Genomic DNA, 17,557 nt, shown 5'->3' on the forward strand with positions numbered 1-17,557 from the left:
TTTGTTCAGGCCACTCCTGCAAGGAAAGCTGTCTGGGTAAGAGGGATGCAGCTGAGAGCAGTGGTTTGGTGTGCGGCAGAGATGGTGAAAGTCCTGAGATGTTTAGAAAGCAGAACTGACAGCCCTCAATGATGACAGGAGGTGGGATTAAGGGGGAAAGAAGTGTAGGCTGACTCCTAGGTCTTTGGCCTGGTAGATGGCAGTGCCATTCACCAAGACACAGGTTCCAGGAAAGCAATGTGTCTGGGGAGAGAATGGTGAGCTCAGTTTTGGGTGGGTTGTATTTAATGTGTCTGTAGGTTATTAAAGGGGGCTCTGCATGGGTCTGGAGCTTCAGCTGTTGTCTGGCTTGAAGATGCAGGTCAGCATGCATGCATGCTAAGTCGCTTCAGTCGTGTCCGACTCTGTGTGACCCCGTGGACAGCAGCCCATATAAATGGAACATGGCGGGTGAGTGTCATGGGTGGGGGATGTGCTAAAGAGAGCCTAGCATAACCCCAGTCAGGAGACCCACCATGTTAGGATGAGCAAGAGAGATGGAAGAGAAACAGTGAGACAAGAGAACTCATAACTTCAAAAGTTAAGTAGAGAAAGGGAAGATTTAAAAAAAAACTCAAACCAAACTTCTACTAATGTAAACTGCATTGTCTGAGATGAAAAATACCCTACAAGGCAGAGTCAATGTTGCAGAAAAGAAGATTGGTGAATTTGAAAACAGCACTAGCTTTTGGGCTGGTGCCTCCATCTTCTGGTAATTTGCCAAAATGACCGACACAAAGGGGAAGAGAAGAGACTAATGTTCTCTAGGTCTTTTAGAAAACATGGAGTTGTTCCTTTGGCCCTGTGCATGTGAATCTACAAAAAAGGAAAGGACACTGTTCAAAAGGGGAATCCCCCCGACTGTGCCCACAGCAGAACTGAGTCTGCAGTGTATCCCCGCATACTGCCAGCATTGTTGGAAACAAAGGCAAGATTCTCCCCAAGAAAATTAATGTACATATTGAGGATGTAAGCACTCTAAGAGTTGGGATACCTTCCTGAAAAACATGTGAAGGAAAAAAATAGAGGAACAAAGTCAGGGGGAGTTCCCTGGCAGTTCACTGTTTAACACTCCACTCTTCTACTGCAGAGCGTGTGATTCGTGGTTGGGTAATGAAAATCCTGCATGCTGCCTGATGCAACCAAAAATATTAAAATTATTTTTTAAAATATGCCAGCAGATCTTATGTCTAGTGAGGTGTTTTTTTTTTTTAAAGACCATTAGAAAAGACCATTTCTGTGGGAGAAATTCAAACAGCTTAATATATGTGTAATTGGACCCTAAAGTAGAGGAGAGGGAAGGGGGAACAGAAAAAAAATATTTGAAGATATAATGACCAAGACTTTTCTAAACGTGATGAAAACTATAAACCCACTATAAAAGAATCTCAACAACCCTCAAACACAAGACACATGAGGGAAATGATATCATGGCATAGCATAAGCAAGTTAGTCCATATTAGTGATAAACAGAAAAATTTAAAAGCAGCCAGAGGACTTCTGTGTCCAGAAAAATGCAGAAGCATTTGTCTTTATTCCTCCTGTTAAGTACAACTAAAAACCTACACAAAGCAATCATAAGACTGAAAAAAGATGAGCAGGCAGACCGGCATGGGGTCTGCATAGCCATGAGGAGACACGGCAGTGAATTCTCTGGACTCTTTTTTCTCATATATCTGGACAGGCGTTGCTGAAAAAGCTGGCAACTGGATATGCCAACAGGTGCAGACACAAAAAGCCCCAAGAAAATCCTGCTCTCTTTAGTCAAAGGACCCAGAAAGGGACAGTCTTGCAAAACAGAAAATTTAGACAATAACTGTTGTGGCCCCCATGCCCAATAGCAAAGGCAGAGTAGGAAGCCTAGATTTTCACCCTTGCCAGCCTGTAATGAAGTGCCTCAACCCTTCTCCCATGTCAGAGCGGTGAGCAGGCTGGGTCAGAGAAGGGCAGGTGGGGAGCCTGAACTGTGCTCCCTGCTGGGTAGTAACGGGGTCACCCTCCACAGTGGAGGCCATGTGAGGAGCTGGAGTTCCCACTATGCTCAGTAACAAAGATCCTTGAGTGTCATGGAGGCTGACTTAATGAAAATGAAAAATAGCATATCAAAATTTGTGGGACTCTGCTAAGACAGTACTTGGAAGGAAATGTATAGCTCTAAATTCTTATTTTAGTAAAGAAAATTCTCAAGTCAGTAAGCTTAGCTCCTCCTGGGGATGTGTGTTAAGCCTCTTTAACCATGTCTGACTCTTTGTGACCCGATGGACTGTAGCCCACCAGACTTCTCTGTCCTTGGAATTCTCCAGGCAAGAATACTGGGGTGGGTTGCCATGTCCTTCTCCAGGGGATCTTCCAAACCCAGGATTGAACCTAGGTCTCCCACATTGCAGGCAGATTCTTTACCATCTGAGCCACAAGGGAAGCCCATTTGCCATGACTAAGACTCTTGAGAGTCCCTTGGACTGCAAGAAGATCCAACCAGTCTCTCCTAAAGGAGATCAGTCCTGGGTGTTCATTAGAAGGACTGATGTTGAAGCTGAAACTCCAATACTTTGGCCACCTCATGCGAAGAGTTGATTCATTGGAAAAGACCCTGATGCTGGGAGGGATTGGGGGCAGGAGGAGAAGGGGATGACAGAGGATGAGATGGCTGGATGGCATCACCGACTCGATGGACATGAGTTTGAGTAAGCTCCGGGAGCTGGTGATGGACAGGGAGGCCTGGCGTGCTGCGATTCATGGGGTTGCAAAGAATTGGACATGACTGAGCGACTGAACTGAACTGAAATGGGCCTTATCCAAGAATGCAAGGGTAATTCAATAACCTTGGTGAAAGTTTCATAGACATTCCACCAAACACATAATAAAAGAAAAGAAAAAGATCGATGAAGTGGGCTCAAAACCTTCTGCTCTGCAAAAGGATGCTACAAGTATGAAAGAACAAGGAACAAATTGGGAAAAAAGATTTGCAAACTACATATCTGACAAAGGACTCAGACCTAGGATATACAAAGAATGCTCAAAAGTCAACAGAGAGAGGCTTCCCTAGGGGTCCAGTCGTTAAGAATCTACTTGGCAACATAAAGGACACAGGTTTGATCCCTGGTTCAGGAAGAACCCACATGCCTCGGCGTGTGCCACAGCCACTGAGAGCTCTAGAGCTCGTGAGCCTCAACCATTGAGCCCATGTGCTGCAACTACTGAAGCCACAGGCCTAGAGCCTGTGGTCGGCAGCAGGAGAAGTCCTTGCAGTGAGAAGCCTGCACACCGCAAGGAAGGGTAGCCCCTGCTCGCTGCGACTAGAGAATGCATTTGCGGCAATGAAGACCCAGCCCAGCTAAAAAATAAACTAAATGTATTAAAAAAAAATCTAAAAAAATCAACAGAGATGAGGCCGATATAATTAGAAAATGGGTAAATGACATAAAGAGATGTTTCACTGAAGAAGCTATTCGATGGCCCATGACCACATGAAAGATGTTTGGCATCACTGGAGATGAAGGGGTTTACACTGAGGCCAGCACGAGATGGCACTGCAAAATTATTAGAACCGCTAAAATTAAAAATAGTGACGATCTCACAAGCTGGAGAGGATGTAGATAACTGGATCTCTTATACATTGTTGGCGGGAATGTAAAATATTAGAGCCAAACTAGAAAATTGTTTGACTGTTTCTTAAAAAAACTAAAGAGGCACTTACAGTATGGCCCAGCAGCTGTGCGGTGGGCACTTATGCCTGTACATGATTATTCACAGAAGTGTTATTTGTAGTAGCTAAAAACATGGAAACAAACAAATTGTTTTACAGTGGGTTAGACACAATGTGGTACATCCATACCATGGAATCCCATGTGTCAATAAAAAGGGAGTATTTATTAATTAATATATGTGCATTGTTTTTATAGGGCTTCCCAGGTGACTCAGTGGTAAAAAGAATCTGCCTGCCAGTGCAGGAGACACAGGAGATCTGAGTTTGATCCCGGGATTGGGAAGATCCTCTGGAGAAGGAAATGGCAACCCACTCCAGGATTCTTGCCTGGAGAATCCCATGAACAGAGGAGCTGGGCGGGCTACAGTCCATGAAGTCACAAAAGAGTCAGACATGACTGAGCAACTGAACACGCACATTGTTTTTTTAGATATAATGCTATTGCACACTTACTAGACTACAGTACAATGTAGCAAATTTTAATTGCACTGGGAAAACGAAAAATTAATGTGACATGGCCCATGCATCTAGGCTCTGGCCCCATCCGCCTAGCCCCTCATTCTGGGCAGGAGTGCTTCCCACCCCACAGCCCTTTACCTGACTCACTCCTACTCATCTATCAAAGAAAAGATAATCAGTCGATCTAAGAAAGAGATGGAGATTTTTATTTGAGCCAAACTGAGGACTATAACCTGGGATCAGCATCTCAGAAGAAAATGCCTTTCCATTCCTTACACCCACCTTCCACTGAAAATGCACTTCCCATTTTCCTTGCATATAGCGATGTTTCCCTGATTATTTTAGTAATTTTAATTACATACATTATAATTCTTAACCTTAATCTCTAGTAAGAAACCAAGAAGTAATGGTGAACTATATATCATATGAGGATTTCCTGGTTGGCGCTTGTGAATATATTTTATAACCTCTGGAAACATACACGTTCTCACAGAATTTCTTTCCTCACTGTGATACAATGAGGGGTGGGCTTTGGATTATTTCTAGAGCCGCACCTGTTGTTCTATAAAGACTAGACTTGTAAAACAAGGACAGTTGTTTTTCTTTCTTTTTTTAATTATGAAATTTTATTTCTTTTTGGCCATGCCATGCAGCATGTGGGATCTTAGTTCCCTGGCAAGGGATCAAACACATGCCCCCTGCAGTGGAAGCATGTGTGGCTGCCTCAGTTCAGTTCAGTCATTTCCGACTCTTTGTGACCCCATGGACTGCAGCATGCCAGGCCTCCTTGTCCATCACCAGCTCCCGGGGTTTATGGCCGCCTCAATGACAGCAAATTCACCTATGTTGAGATGTTTTACTTTCCCGCATTTAGCTTAAGGGAAAAGCCTCCCCTACTCCCCGCAAAATTCCTATCAGGCTCCAAACATCACATATAGTCAGTTTATTCAGATCAGTGGCCTCTCGTTTTGGTAATCCATTTACAAACACTTTTGAGGATCCTCCCTGAGTTTAAGAATTTCTTTAACTATGGTCCTCAGTTTGGCCTTTGATCTGAAGAGCCTTGCCTGCAGCCTCAGATAGTTCCATTTCTAAAGGTCATCATTTAATAGTGTCTTCTGAGTGGAAAGGCAATTCAGATTGAAGATGACCAGAATGAGTGCTCTAATAAAGGAAGACAGGGGGAGCAGTAGATAGATTTGTTGTTGTTTAGTTGTTAAGTCGTGTCTGACTTTTTTCGACCCCATGGACTGTAGCCCACCAGGCTCCTCTGTCCATGTGATCTCCCAGGCAAGAATATTGGAGTGAATATGCCATTTCCTTCTCCAGGGGATCTTCCTGACCCAGGAATCAAACCCGCATCTCCTGCGTTGCAGGCAGATTCTTTACCACTGAGCCATCAGGGAAGCCCCAGATAAAGTTTTAAGTACCTTTTAGATCATTGCTCTTTCATTAGCCTCCTACAGAAACCTTTCAATGAGGCTATTTGGGAATTTTGAAGGCTTTTCAGACTTCTGAATACCAATTTTAAAAGGTGCCAAAAGAAAAGGTACAATAGTTTAAGATGAGAGCTCTCTAAAAAATAGTACCAATTTAGATATTTCTCCACTTCAAAGGATCCAAGGAGCTAGCCCTAAGATATTTGTCCTCGCAACCCACTCCAGTGTTCTTGCCTAGGAAATTCCATGGACAGAGAAGCCTGGTCCACTCTCCATGGGGTCGCAGAGGCGGACACACACATACACACACAAAACCTAATTTTAGAAAATGAAAAACACGTACCACTGCTTTTCCAGTAGACCCTGCAGGCACAGATTCAGAAGACTGCTGGCTTTAACTGTGAGCTCAAAATTGTTTTGGGGTGCCCAAAACAATTGGCAATTTTAGGGCCCAGTTTCCTGTAGTTCTCAACTAAGTACTTGCAAGTATTTGCATATATAAACGCAGTGGTCATTCCCAGAGGTGGTGGTTTACACAGGAGCTGTCTGCCCTTTGAGGCAGTTTCCCAGTATTAATTCTGTGGCCTAATTCGGATAAGAGTTATGACCTGAACAGCTTTCTGAGGGCAGTGCAGGTGCTGCTTCTGAGCCTAGCTCCCCAAGGAGGTACCCTTCAGCTCGACTGTTTCCCATGGCATGCCATGGCCTATTGTTGCCAGAGCTGCTCCAGGTATTTGCTCACACCTGCCAACCCCTGCCTTTAGCAGGAGTTCATGTAATTATTTTGAAAAATATTTATTTATTTGGCTGTGCCGAGTCTTAGTTGCAGCATGTAGGATCTCATTTCCTGGCCAGATATTGAACCCAGGCCCCCTGCATCCGAGGCTCAGAGCCTTAGCCACTAGACTGCCAGAGAAGTCCCTAAAGTAAATCTTTAAAGAGTCCAGAGATAAGAAAAGAAGACAGATACAAACAAAAATCCAGATGGAACCAGCTTCAGCCAAGATGGCGATGAATCCGACCTCCAGCAGAACTCAAGTCTCATTATATTTTGATTTTGTGCCGTGCTGTGCTTAATCACTCAGTCGCGTCTGAATCTTTGGGACTGCATGGACTGTAGCCCACCAGGCCCCTCTGTCCATGGGATGGATTCTCCAGGCAAGAATACTGGAGTGGGTTGCCATTCCCTTCTCTAGGATCCCCATGGAAAGATCCAGGGGATCTTTCCAACCCAGGGATTGAACCCAGGTCTCCCACATTGCAGGCAGATTCTTCACTGTCTGAATCACCAGGAAAGCCCAAGAATACTGGAGTGGATTGCCATTCCCTTCTCTAGGGGATCTTCCCAACCCAGGAATTGAACCAGGGTCTCCTGCATTGCAGGCAGATTCTTTAAGCTGAGCTACCAAGCAAGCCCATGTGTTGATGTTGCTACATACTAAATGACCACCTGCTGGTGGCCGAGACCAGACATTAAGGACCAAAACCGGGTAAACACGGGGTGTTTCCCCACTCCCTCAGAAAAGCCGCCTCTTCCCAGTGTAGACCAGTGCATACACCTCCCCATCGCTAGCCTCATTCCCCCTCCCTCTGGCTTCACGTTTTAAAATCAAATCCTGCTTACCAGGTGGACGAGAAGTCATCAGCGCACTGGCCATCGAGCGCAGCTTGAACTGCGTAAACCTCCGCTCGTGTGTGTGTGCTCCATTGTGTCCGCCTCTTTTCGACCCCACAGACTGTAGCTGCCAGGCTCCATGGAATTTTCCTGGCTAGAATACTGGAGTGGGTTGCCATTTCCTATTCCAGGAGATCTTCCCAACCCAGGGAGCAAAACTGTGTCTCCTGGTGGATTCTTTACCACTGAGCCAGTTGGGAAGCCCGGATCTCAGCTTAGATTTCATTATTCATCTACTTAAACCCTAAGGGGAAAAGAAGCCTCCCCCACAGCCCCTCGCAGAGACTCAGAGCCTTGGCTGGGCTAGGATGCGGGCAGAGCCCCTGTGGCTTACTTCAGTGACACCGTGACAGCCTGCAACTATCGTGGCTGCTCAGAACGCTGGGTCACCAGCCTCTGTCTCGTCCCTGGGTGAGCAGCGTTTACTTAATGACTATACTGGGTCTCCCTTATTCTTCAGAGTTGAATAATTCAGCTTCTTCTTTCACTAGCAAAAGTTTTGTTCAGACTTTACATCAACTCATTCTTTGTGTGCAATTTAAGTCAGTTTTAACAAAAATCCAGCCACCCGTGTTTCCCTGGGCATCTTACCCAAACACCCTAGGTCCTGCCGAAGAAATGTACTGGTATCCCTTAAGACTCCAAATCTTGAGTGAAGCAGCTCAAAATGTTCAGGATTCTCACTCAAACAATGAAATCCATATATCAGGAGAACTCACGGGAACACCTGAAGAGTACTGAGAAGCTGGCGGGGATCGATGGGCTGTGCTGGTTCCCATTCTGGGTAGGCTCCAGGGGGCCCTCTGGAGGGCAGATATCCTGCTGGTTACGTCATGCGTGTTAATGAAAACATTCATCAGCCCGGCTAAGAAAGAAAATGCAAAGCTTTATTCATGCCAAATGGAGGATTATAACCTGGGAACAGCTCCTCAGAAAGTTCTGAGAACCATTCCACTCTTTAGAAGGCAAGGCACAGTTATGCAAGTTTTTTGAGCTGGAGGGCTGAACATTAAATGATATATTATTGACAGTTTACACAGTCCAGTCTAAGTGTCATTGTGGCCCCTTACAAGATCAAAAATTGATGCTTTCGAACTGTGGTGCTGGAGAAGACTTTTGAGAGTCCCTTGGACAGCAAGGAGATCTAATCAGTCCATCCTAAAGGAAATCAGTCCTGAATATTCATTGGAAAAACTGATGCTTTGGCCACCTGATCTGAAGAACCGACTCATTGGAAGGGCCCCTGATGCTGGGAAAGATTGAGGGCAGGAAGAGAAGGGGGCAAGGGAGGATGCGATGGTTGGATGGCATCACTGACTCAATCGACATGAATTTGAGCAAGATCTGGGAGATGGTGAAGAACATGGAAGCCTGGTATGCTGCAGTCCATGGGGTCACAAAGAGTGGGGACATGACTTAGCGACTAAACAACAAGATCAAGAAGGAATGTTATCTTTTGAGAAGTTGTCTTGGGGTTAGGAGAGTGTTGCTCAAGCCGGCCAAGATGCCCTAGGCTACTGGCCAGCAGAAGTGTTTCAAAGAGACTTTGACCCTGGTGCTGGGAGAGCTGGCCCCTGACCCTGCAGGCTTGGGGCCTGAGACCTGCCGCCCTGCCCGCCCCCCCAGCCCCGGGCTCTCGGCCATGGCCTCCTTCCACTGTGCTGCTGAATGCAGCGGTTTTACTGACTGATCCCCACCCTCTGTGCCTCCCGCAGTGCCAGTGCTGGGCGGGGCTCCAGGGCTAAACGCTTGCAAGGTCGCCCACAGCCTGGCAGGGGAGACTGCTGGGCATGTTGGCCCAGGGCCCCCTCCTGCCTCCAGGCCCACTGGAGTTTGGGAAGCACCTTCACCACCCACAGCTGAGCCTGACATTAGGGGCTGTAGCAATGGAGAATTTTCAGCTGAAAGTGCCTGTCAACCCACTTTTTTTTTTAACTGGCTTGTGGGGAGAGTGGAGCTTATCTGTGGCTCTTATGAGTGAAGGGTCTAGAGACTGAGGGGGGCACTTGCATAAGGTGCAGTGTGATTTTGAGCTCAAGGGCTGACCCGTCCCCCTAACCCTGCAATCCTGTCTTCTGTCTCTTCACCCCTCCCTTCTGCGTGCCTTCGTTCCCACAGCCCCTAACAGTGGGAGCCAGGGCTCTAGGGCTCATCTCCTGGCCTTAGTGAGGGAACAGTGTCTTTCCCAAGCATTCCCAGCAGCAGAAGTTTCCTGGGGCTGCGTCAGCTTTTCCTGGGAAGGGGTGCCCCCCCACTCCTGCCCCAGAGTTGTGGGGGTAGGTAATGCACCCCTTGACTTGGGCTGGCCTTGGAGGTCGGGTGAACCCCAGGACTGCACAGAGAGGGGAGGAGGGGTCCCCAGGCAAGACAGGGGCATCCCAGGAGAAGAGGGAGGGTCTGCGGAGGCTGAAGACTGAGGTCCAACCAGCTGGTCTTCTTCACTGACCCCAGACACCCGTGTCAGCAGGAGAGAAGTTCCCAGAGGCCTTTTCTTGCCAGGGGGACAGAGGGGTCATGTCGGAGAGGGATGGATGGGCAGACATAGGTCCTGCATCCACAGGGGTTCAAGAGAGGTGAACCCTGTGCCCAGGACAAGCTGTAACAGCAAAGGCAGGTAGGCGGTGGCAGGTGAGTTAGAGGGAAGCTGGGCTTTCTTGCTGGAGGAATAGACAGAATACAGAGGCGTACAGTGAGACTTCCCGGGTGGTCCAATGGCTAAGACTCCATGCTTCCCATGCTGGGGACATGGGTTCGATCCCTGGCCAGGGAATTAAGATCCCACATGCCACACGGCTAGGCAAAAAAAAAAAAGGGGGCACATAGCAACTGGCAGGGAGCCCAGTTCTAAGACTGGCAGCCCTCCCTAGTCAGGGCAGCTGTCAAGGGGACGGTTTTAGGTTGGATGGAGCCCTGACTGGTGTCATCACCACCTGAGAGAGGGCTGTGCCTGAGAGGCCCTGAATATCTTCTAGGGCCACACTGGGCCTTCCTGCCCGGCCCACCCCCCTTACACTGTCCCTCCTCTGGGACCTCTCAGCTCTGGTTTATCACTAAGTCGTGTCCAGTTCTTGTGACCGGATGTGGACTGAAGCCCGAGAGGCTCCTCTGTCCATGGGATTTCCCAGGCAAGAATACTGGAGTGGGTAGCCGTTCCCTTCTCCAGGGGATCTTCCAGACCCAGGGATCATACCCCTGTCTCCTGCATTGCAGGCAGATTCTTTACCCACTGAGCCTCTAGGGAAGCACAGGCTAAGCTCTGGCCATGAGCTAAGCGGTTTCTCCCAGGTCCCCTCATCTTGGCCACGATGGCTTCCGCTCTGGCCCACAAGCACCATTCCTGATGCACTGGGGCCCACCTATACCCCACTCTCCTCTCCAGTTTCTGAACCCTGAAAAGCTCATCCCGCAGGCAGCTCAAGTCTGTACTTTCTCTGTGCACCCAGCGGCTTCAGACAAAGTCCGTGTGATCTGAGCCGATCACGTGACATCAGAGCTGGCCGGGCCCTGCTGCTCCCTCACCTGAAGGGCCAGGGCCCCTGTGGGTCAGCCGGAGGGCTGGAAGCTGTGTCCATGGCCTTGGGGGCTTGTCTGAGGTGGAGAAATTTGATGGGGGCAGTGAAAAGAACAGGGACCATGTTAGGATGACAGAACCTGGCTCAGGGAGGGCCGGTATGAAGTCTCAGAGCCCTCTTGACTCAGTGGCACGGCTCCGGTCTGGACTGCTTCCAAGCACGGTGAGCAGACAGCCCGAATACCACTCTGATGAGTGCATGCTCAGTTGCTCAGTCAAGTCCAATCTTTGCAACTCCACCAGGCTCCTCCTCTCTCCATGGGATTCTCCTTCAAGAATACTGGAGTGGGTTGCCATTTCCTCCTCAGGGGATCTTCCCGACCCAGGGGTTGAGACTGTGTCTCCTGCGGCTCCTGCACTGCGGGTGGATTTTTTACTGCTGAGCCATCGGGGATGCCCCGCTACTCTGTGGCGGGCTCCTCAACTGCTCACCTGGAATCCGTTTCCTCTTGTTTTATCCACAGCTCTGTGGGAGGCCCCAGCCCCCTGCAGTCCTCTGTGGCATGCTTGGTCCCCAGCCTACAGGTGCCGTCATGGCCCGAATCACTGCCTTTGGTGAACCCACAAACGAGCTTCCTGAAGGCAGAGCCTGTGGCTTGTCCACTGTGGTCTCCTGACAACACGGCCCACACCCGGTGTGTGGATGGTGTTACTAGAGGGAGAATGATGCCTCCTTTTGTGCAAACCTGGGGACTTGGAACTTGGAAGGAGCAGGGCAGGTCACAGGGATGCCCTTGCCTGGTGGGCAGGAATCCCACCTAAACAGACGCAAGGCACAGGCCTCCTCCCTTGGGGTCTCAGGCAGCCCAGGAGTTTCTCCTGCAGTGCGGTCTCCTGTTCTCCCTTCTAGACCGCCCCTGGGAAGGGCCTGAGTGGGCTCTTCAAGCTTCTTTCCAGGATTTCAGAAGCCTTGGGACTTCCTTGGCTGGCCCAGTGGTTAAGACTCTGCATTTCCATTGCAGGGGGCATGGGTTTGATCCCTAGTTGGGGAACTAAGATCCTTCATGCAGGGCAGCCAAAAAAAAAAAAAAAAAAGAAAGAAAGAAAAGAAAAGAAAAAGGAAGAGAGAGAAGGAGAGAAAAGGGGAGGGGGAAGCCTAATAGGTTAAGTTAGCCTGAGTAATCCAAACGTATACGGTATGTGCTTTGGGTTGGAATGAAGTCAGCTCTGTGTGGTAACAGTTATGCAGTCTCATGAGAGTTGTGTGTCCCAGTTAACAAAATAGAGTCGATAGTATGTCTTACTCCCAGGACCCAGTGGAGAAAGGCTGGGATATGAAAATGTCTTCAGGATCTTAAAAGAAATGACAAGTAGCTTCCCTTCCAAGAAGCTTCCCAGGGGACCTGAGGGCAGGAAATGAGTGAAGAGGCAGGTGTGGTGCTGCCGCCCCCTGGTGGTAGATTGAAAGCATAGCACTTGGAACCAGAGGTGATGGACAGAAGCAGGGGAATGGGGCGACAGAGGATATGGTTGGATGGCATCACCAACTCAATGGACATGAGTTTGAGCAAGTTCCAGGAGTTGGTGAAGGACAGGGAATCCTGATGTGCTGCACTCCATGGGATCGCAAAGAGTCAGACTCGACAGCGACTGAAGAAATGGACAGAGAAGGACTTGGCTCAGCGGTAAAGGATCTGCTTGCCAATGCAGGAGACTCGGTTTCAGTCCCTGGGTTGGGAAGATCAGTGGGAGAAGGAAATGGCAACTCCCTCCAGTATTCTTGCCTGGAGAATCCCATGGACAAAGGAGCCTGGGGGGCTGCAATCCATGGGGTCGCGAAGAGTCGGACACGACTGAGCAAGTAAACGCATTCACACACAAAACCACAGATGGAAGAGGAAGAGGAACCACAGATCTTCTAAATCACAGACTGGTCATTGCCCTGGAAGGTTGTGCTGCAGAGCTGGGTGGAGGAAGGGTATGGGTGCTTTACTCAGTGCCTGTGGCCCTTTTCCCATCCCGTTCTATAAAGGCTTGTGAGTCAGGCAGGGACTTGGGAGGCTAAGTGCTGGCTCGGGAGCCTGGGCGGGGCAGCATGGCCACGCAGTGAGTGGTGGCAGGAGGGTGGGGCATACTGACGGCTCTGCATGCCTGCCCGTCCTTAGCTGGCTGACTCCTAAATGGGCTTTGGGGCTCCCAGGGAAACTGGGGACCGTCACAGATTCATTTGCAGCCCCTGGAAACTTCTGAAATGTCTGTCCTTGCTCTGGTGGTTTACTGGTATGAGTCACCTTCTGATAGAAAGGGGAAAAAGTGCATGAAAACTCGGTAGGACAAGAAGGACGCTCACGTTTATGACTGCGTGTGTGGGCTCAGTTGTGTACATCTGTCTGCGACCCCAGGCTCCTCCATCCATGGGACTCTCCAGGCATGAAGACTGGAGCAGGTTGCCATTTCCTTCTCCAGGGGATCTTCCCGAGCCAGGGATTGAACCCGAGTCTCCTGTGGCTCCTGTCCTAGAACGTAAAGTCTTAACTGCTGGGCCACCAGGGAAGTTCCAGAGGATTGTTTTTCTGCTTATTTTACAGATAAGGCAACTGAGGCTCAGTCAGGTAAACTGACAGGCTTAAGATAAAATAGAAAGCCCCAGAAGCAAAGCGTGGGCCCCGTGCTTTAGAGACACGGGCCTTAGAGACACGGCCCACCTCGCTGAGCTCTGTGGCCGGTCATGGAGTGGGCACTTCAGTGCTCACACCCAGCCTGGAGCCTCCTGCCTGGGTCCAAGAGCAGGCTCCGCTCTTCGATGGCTGAGGGTTGTCGTAACACCTTTCAGCCAGCTTCCCCATCCGTGCCCAGAAGGCTGTGGCCGGGGCAGGTGCCCGCAGTGCAGGGACCAGCCCATGGAACTGCAAGAAAACCTATTCCAGGCAGCAAGGTCAGGGCTCCCTGCCTGGATCGCGTCGGCACCCTGGCAGTCCGGGAGCCTGCAGCCTGCGGGGTGTCTGGTGGTAGAACGGGGCTCCTGCTGTCAGTCCTCCTGGTTATTGACGAGATTCCCATCAGCCACATCTGGTGACTCATGGAGGATTAGGTCTGTGTTCACAGTGGAGGTGACGTCACATGACTTGGGGTCTGGCCCTTGAAGCGCTGCCAGATGCTCAGAACCGCCATCCCTGAGTTGGGGCTTCCCTGGTGGCTCAGACAGTCAAGAATCTGCCTCCAACGCAGGAGACCTGGCTTTGATCCCTGGAGAAGCAAATGGCAACCCACTCCAGTATTCTTGCCTGGAGAATCCCATGGACAGAGCAGCCTGGTGGGCGATGGTCTGTGGGGTTGCAGAGTCAGACACAACTGAGCAACTCACACTTGCATTTTTGACTTCTTTCACTTCTCCTCCCCGGAAGCTTCTCATTGCCCTTCCCCTGGCATAATCTGCACTGAGTTTAGATTTTTGAAACTACAACCAAGAAAGGAAGATGTCTTCAGGCAAATTCTGCTTCTGGCCTGTGACCTGCACCCTCTAGCCAAGGGGATATGCAGAAGTGACTTCTTAGAACTGGAAGAAAAAAAACCTGGGAACAAAACACAGTGGCACCTCAAGGAGTTACCCTGACTCACGGCTCCGTATACAGGCTGGAGGGCTGGAGCTTCTCACAGAGGCTTCCCAACCGTGGGCCCTTCTTCCTGACTCTGCTTTCAGGGGCCTACACAGGGATCTTGGACAATTCAGGGAATGTTTAACATTTACCAGCTCATCTCTGGGCAACAGCCTTGGCTAACAGCAGCAGGAATGGGAGAGGCTAGACGAGAGTCAGGATAAAGCCAGCAAGAATCGCTCTCCTTTGTCAAGTTTATTTTATTAAAATATACAGGACTGAATACTGGTGGGCGCTGAGAACAGGCACCACCCTCCTTGGCCGTGCCCAAGGGAGACACTTCTGCCATGCAGACATGCGGCCAGCCCGCGTCCCAGCATGGGAGGCAGACCCCTCCAGGGGCACGTGCAGCCCGTCTGCCCAAGGCCACGGTGGGGAGGGCAGAGCGTGGTGGCCGTGACCCTCTGCTTTGGCCTCGGACCCTCAGAAGCAAAGCCACGCCAGCGGGGAGGGCTGGGCTGAGGGCCGGGGGTGGGGGCGGGGAGAAGATCCCTGAGCCAGGGAACGCTGATGTCCCCCTCCCCGGGGAAGGGGAGGGAGCCCCATTCAGACTGGAGGTGGGGTGTCAGTGCAACTCCAAGGGGGCCCGCCCATGTGTGGTGCCCAGGGGTCCCCGCGGCCGAGCCAGCCCATCTCCACGGCCTCTGCCGCCCCGTCCTTCCTCCCAGGTCCCCGCTCATCTTCAGGCCAGGCCCGGGCAGAGACGGGGGCGGCAGCCGATGGAATGTATGATCGGGAACGTTCCTGGGACTGGCCGTGGGCCCGAGGCTGCGCCCCTCCCGGGTGGCCTGGGCGCAGGGGCGCAGCCCGGCTCCCGCTCCTGTGGGCTTCTGGTGTGAGGCTGCGCCCCTCCAGGGCGGCCTAGACTTGGAGGCGCAGCCCCGCTCCCGCTGGCTTCTGCTGACCTGCCCCTCGGCCCCGCGACCCCTAGCGGCGCTGGACTCCGGCCGACGTCAGCCTCCGTCCTCAGGGCAGGACCCGGCCAAGCAGAATCCCAGGGGTTTGTGCTTTTGAATGTTAGTGAGCTGGGCTGGGCTCGGGGAGTCGGGGGTGGGCCCCCTCTGGGCACCCCCCCACACACACACACACTGCTCGGAGGCACAGAACGACTCCCCCAGAACCCCGGCGGCCTCTTGATGCCGGCCGGTGGGGCCCGAGCCTCAGCCCACCGGGAGGCCTGGCCCTGAAAAGCACTGTCTGGGCTCCCCTCGGGGGCTGCAGCCTGAGCTTCTGGGGACGCATGTGCTTTGTGCATGGGGCTGGGGTGCGCCTGTGTGCGGAGGGGTGGCCACATGGCTCCAAGACCCTAACCACGAAGAGGGGGGCTCATCCAAGCTGGGGGGGGCAAGGGAGCTGGGGGCCAACGGGAGAGAGAAGCCCCTTCCCAGGCCTGCTTGGCCCCCTGGGCTCCCTGGCTGCCAGGCCCTGAGCCCTGGGACCTTCTCAGGACCCCTGAATGATGACCTGGGTACCTGAGGGCTGTGGGCAGCGACTCCTGCTGGGCCCTCACTGAGCCAGCTGGGGCGAGGGAGGCGGCGTTGGCAGAGAGGTCCCCTCAGATTCCAAGAAACCCAGTCCCCAGACTGGAAGCCCCCTTACTGGGTGGGGGAGAGCAGTGCCCGCTGGTGCGTCCCCACTGGGGCTCACACCAGCTCAGTGGACGGTGGGCGTCCTGACACCCAGGGGAGCGCTTCCAGGAAGCAGCAGGCTCTAAGTGCCACCTCTTTCCTGGTCTGAATTCCCTTGACCCTGCGCTGCCCCTCTGGGGTCCTGAGCTGAGGGCCATTCTGGAAGGGTCGTCGGTGGGCAGGGAGTGGCTGGGGGCCAAGCAGGTCAGAGCAGCCCCCGGGGCCTGTGAGTGTAGCGGGAAAGAAGGGCGGCAGAAGGGAGGGGCGGGCAAGTGAGCTCACAGGGCTGGACCCTCACCTGTAGATGACCCAGTGGTTGGCGGCCTGAAAATGCCTCTCTTTCAGCTATCCACCCAGAGGCCTGGGGGGCCGGTGCTGGGAGCTGTGTGGTCTCATGCCCCGGACTCAGCTCCCAGCCAGACCCGGCCCCTTTCTCACCTCTGTCCCCCCACCTGCCAGCCCAGATGAAGGGTGTGTGTGTGTGTGGGGGGGTGTTTGTGTGTGTGTGTGGAGCAAACTATTCACTTTGTGCAAATATATTAGAAAAAAGTTTCGCATGGAGGTTGCTCCTGGCAGGACTGAGGTTTCTTTGGGGGCAGAGGTGGCGACAGCCACTCAGCAGCCCCTCCACCTTCCCCACGCACAAGTCCTAGATGACGTTCTCAAACAGCTGCATGGAACTCATGATGTTCTCGTCCTGCGTGGAGAGAGAGGACGAGAGGCTTGGTCAGCTCTGGGCGGGTGGGGCCCATATCCAGCCTCACCGTGCTCAAAGTCTCATTAGGCACCTGCGACCTTCCAGGAACTCTGCCCATCTTATTGGACGAAGGACGAGCCGGTGATGCAGAGCCTGTCTCCAGCTCCAGGGTCTGACAGCCAGTCCGTCTGGGAGCTGTTAACCACTGACGGACAACCGCCACCCACCCAGGTGCAGGCCAAGGTAACCGGGGGGAGGTTACAGGGTAACAGGTTTACAGGGTAACCGGGAGGAGAGAGGCAGGTGGAGGCCCAGCGTCCTGCCCCCTGAAAGCGCTCTGCAGAGGATGGTCAGCCACAAGGCCGGGGTGGGGGGGACTCCAGGCTCCTTCCCACAGCGTGACCCGGTCCTCAGGGCCCCACGTCTGTCCCCTCTGATGGGGGCCGCTGAGGGCAGAGCTGCGGGACGTGGCCTGGCTAGGCTGTGGGCTCCGGTGAAACAGTGCAAGAGGATGTCGGAAGTCTGAGCTGAGGAGGGCAGTGGCAGGGGGGGACCCAGGGGTTCCCGAGCCTTGATGCTGCCTACCTTCTGACAGGTCTCCAGGAACTCGTCGATGGTCACCACCCCATCCTGATTCCGGTCCATTTTCTGCAACTCAAGCCATGCCCTCAGTGAGGCTATGTCCCGCTGGGGCCGCTCCCTGCCCCAGGCCTGAGGACATGGCAGTGGGTGGGTGGCTGGGCGTGT

The 17,557-nt window shown here is 52.2% G+C and overlaps 1 protein-coding gene across 1 annotated transcript in view; it reads right to left on the reverse strand.

Annotated features, from left to right (window-relative positions):
* Positions 1–14,709: 14,709 nt before the first annotated feature.
* The window catches only part of KCNIP3 (potassium voltage-gated channel interacting protein 3), a 30,032-nt gene continuing 27,184 nt past the window's right edge, over positions 14,710–17,557 (reverse strand). The window contains exons 7-8 of the mRNA XM_065927462.1: positions 17,396–17,458; positions 14,710–16,810 (exon numbers count right to left, since the gene is read on the reverse strand). Of these exons, the coding sequence (XP_065783534.1) occupies positions 16,763–16,810; positions 17,396–17,458 (111 nt within the window). The 3' untranslated portion in view covers positions 14,710–16,762. The remainder of the gene's footprint in view (positions 16,811–17,395; positions 17,459–17,557) is intronic.

The sequence above is a fragment of the Muntiacus reevesi genome, chromosome 3 (genome assembly GCF_963930625.1).
Source record: "Muntiacus reevesi chromosome 3, mMunRee1.1, whole genome shotgun sequence".
In the NCBI taxonomy this organism is placed as follows: Eukaryota; Metazoa; Chordata; class Mammalia; order Artiodactyla; family Cervidae; genus Muntiacus; species Muntiacus reevesi.